Source organism: Vigna unguiculata, chromosome 9, assembly GCF_004118075.2.
Source record: "Vigna unguiculata cultivar IT97K-499-35 chromosome 9, ASM411807v1, whole genome shotgun sequence".
Taxonomy (NCBI): domain Eukaryota; kingdom Viridiplantae; phylum Streptophyta; class Magnoliopsida; order Fabales; family Fabaceae; genus Vigna; species Vigna unguiculata.
Window position 1 is genome coordinate 21,102,472 of NC_040287.1, and position 1,755 is coordinate 21,104,226.

General features: G+C 49.5%; 1 protein-coding gene across 1 annotated transcript; it reads right to left on the reverse strand.

Annotated features, from left to right (window-relative positions):
• Positions 1–408: 408 nt before the first annotated feature.
• On the reverse strand, positions 409–1,023 carry LOC114163547. Its single transcript, XM_028047850.1, has 2 exons — positions 856–1,023; positions 409–750 (listed from the first exon to the last, which is right to left on the reverse strand). Exons 1-2 carry the CDS (start codon positions 1,021–1,023, stop codon positions 409–411), a joined length of 510 nt encoding a protein of 169 aa, XP_027903651.1.
• Between the last annotated feature and the right edge of the window lie 732 nt (positions 1,024–1,755).

Genomic DNA, 1,755 nt, shown 5'->3' on the forward strand with positions numbered 1-1,755 from the left:
TGTCGGGGTAGATACCACGAGGTCAAACGGTAGCTCACACACCGGTAGACCCAACTCCCGCACACATGACTCTAACACAAAAGAGTGTGTCGCTCCAGAATCAAAAAGCACGCAACAGGACTTGCTAGATATCACACAACAACCAATCACAAGGTTACCTGAACTCGCTGCCTCTGACCCAGTCATCGCATAAACCCTGCTTGAAGCTTGAGGCATGCTGCCTCCTCTCCTCTGTTGAGTCTAACCAGAAGTCTGGCTCGGAGTCTGTGGTGAAGGTCTTGCCACTACCCTCCTCAAAGTGGGACAATCTCTACCAAAGTGGCCCTCCCTGCCACAATGGTTGCACCTGCGGAACCCGGATAACTACGGGCAGAAACTCTTCACATGCGGTCCTCCGCAGTGGTGGCACTAGATCCTACTAGGCGGGGAAGAAAAGCCTCTAGACCCCTGTGGCTGTGGATGAGGCCTAGCACATGGCTTCTTCTTCTCTTCAACTCTCGGCCTAGACCCAGATGGTCCACTAACTCTTTGTTGTGGCTGCTGCTGGGCTTCCACCTCTACCTTCATCCGCTCCATGACCCTGGCCTTTTCCACCAAGGCCGCAAAGTCCTTGATGGACAGTAGGGCCACCATCATGCGAATGTCTCCTCTAAGACCATTCTCAAACTTTCTGCAACGCCACTCCTCATCGAGTGACATAGTGTAGAAACGCCCCAAATGCTTGAACCTCTCGGCGTACTCAGCTACTGACTTGTTCCCATGTGTCAACTAGAGGAACACTACCTCCTTTGCGTATGTCACGCTGTCCGGAAAGTACTCTGAAAGAAACCTCCTTTTGAAGGCTTCCTATGTGACATCCTCATGCTTCTCTTCCATCACTAGCCTCATGCTGGCCCACCAATGCTCAGCCTCTCCTGTGAGCATGTAGACAGTGAAAGCAAGCCTGCTCTCATCGGGGCACCTCTTGGCATCAAATATGTGCTCCATATCCTTCATCCATTGGTCCGCCTGGTCGGGACTCATCTTGCCATCAAACTTGGCGGGGTGGTGCTTCAAAAAGTCTTCCAAACTCCATTAAGGGGGTGGAGGTTGGGGATGAGGACCATACATCTGAGCACCAGCAGCATTCTCCCCTAACTGGCGGAGAGTATCCACGTGCTGCCTCTGAGCGTCCTCAGCAGCCTGCCTAGCAGCCTCCATCTGCTGTATCACAAAGTTTTGTTGCTCAAGAGAGGCTTCATGGCGCTGTATCACTGCCTCGTGCTGCTGCAACATGGCATTGCTTTGCGGGGTCAAAGCAGCAGTCATTGCCTCGATCGCCTTAGCAAGGTCTTGCCTATCGCCCTGAGGGGGTGAAGGAGGAGTTATACGCGGGGGTGCCATAACACTGGACACATAGAAAGAACCATCAGAACTTGGTTAGACTGGAAACTCATCTAAACACAACAAGAAAGGCACAACGAAAGTTAAGCAAATACATAACCAACAGACAATTAGGAACGAAGGCTCTGATACCATAAAAATGTGACATCCCATTTGAATAGATAAAATCTACTAAATAAAACATCACACAGTCATAATAAAGAGCAGTCAGATTTGGAACAACATACATAAGAAACCCAATTGTTACAGTCATCCAAGAATGTACTGTGAAAGCAAACTTGGGTATACCACCATGCCATAACAAACGCAAAGGAAAGTTAACAATTTAACAAAGGACGATGCTCCTCTAGAGCATGAAATTACAAAAAGGCA

What these genes read in the sequence shown, in the direction of transcription:
- LOC114163547 (XM_028047850.1), bottom strand. Translation starts at nt 1,023, where the DNA reads ATGAGTCCCGACCAGGCGGACCAATGGATGAAGGATATGGAGCACATA. An exon ending in TGGAAGAGAAGCATGAGGAT is followed by an intron (nt 751 to 855) that starts GTCACATAGGAA and finishes CATGGGAACAAG; the next exon opens with TCAGTAGCTGAGTACGCCGA.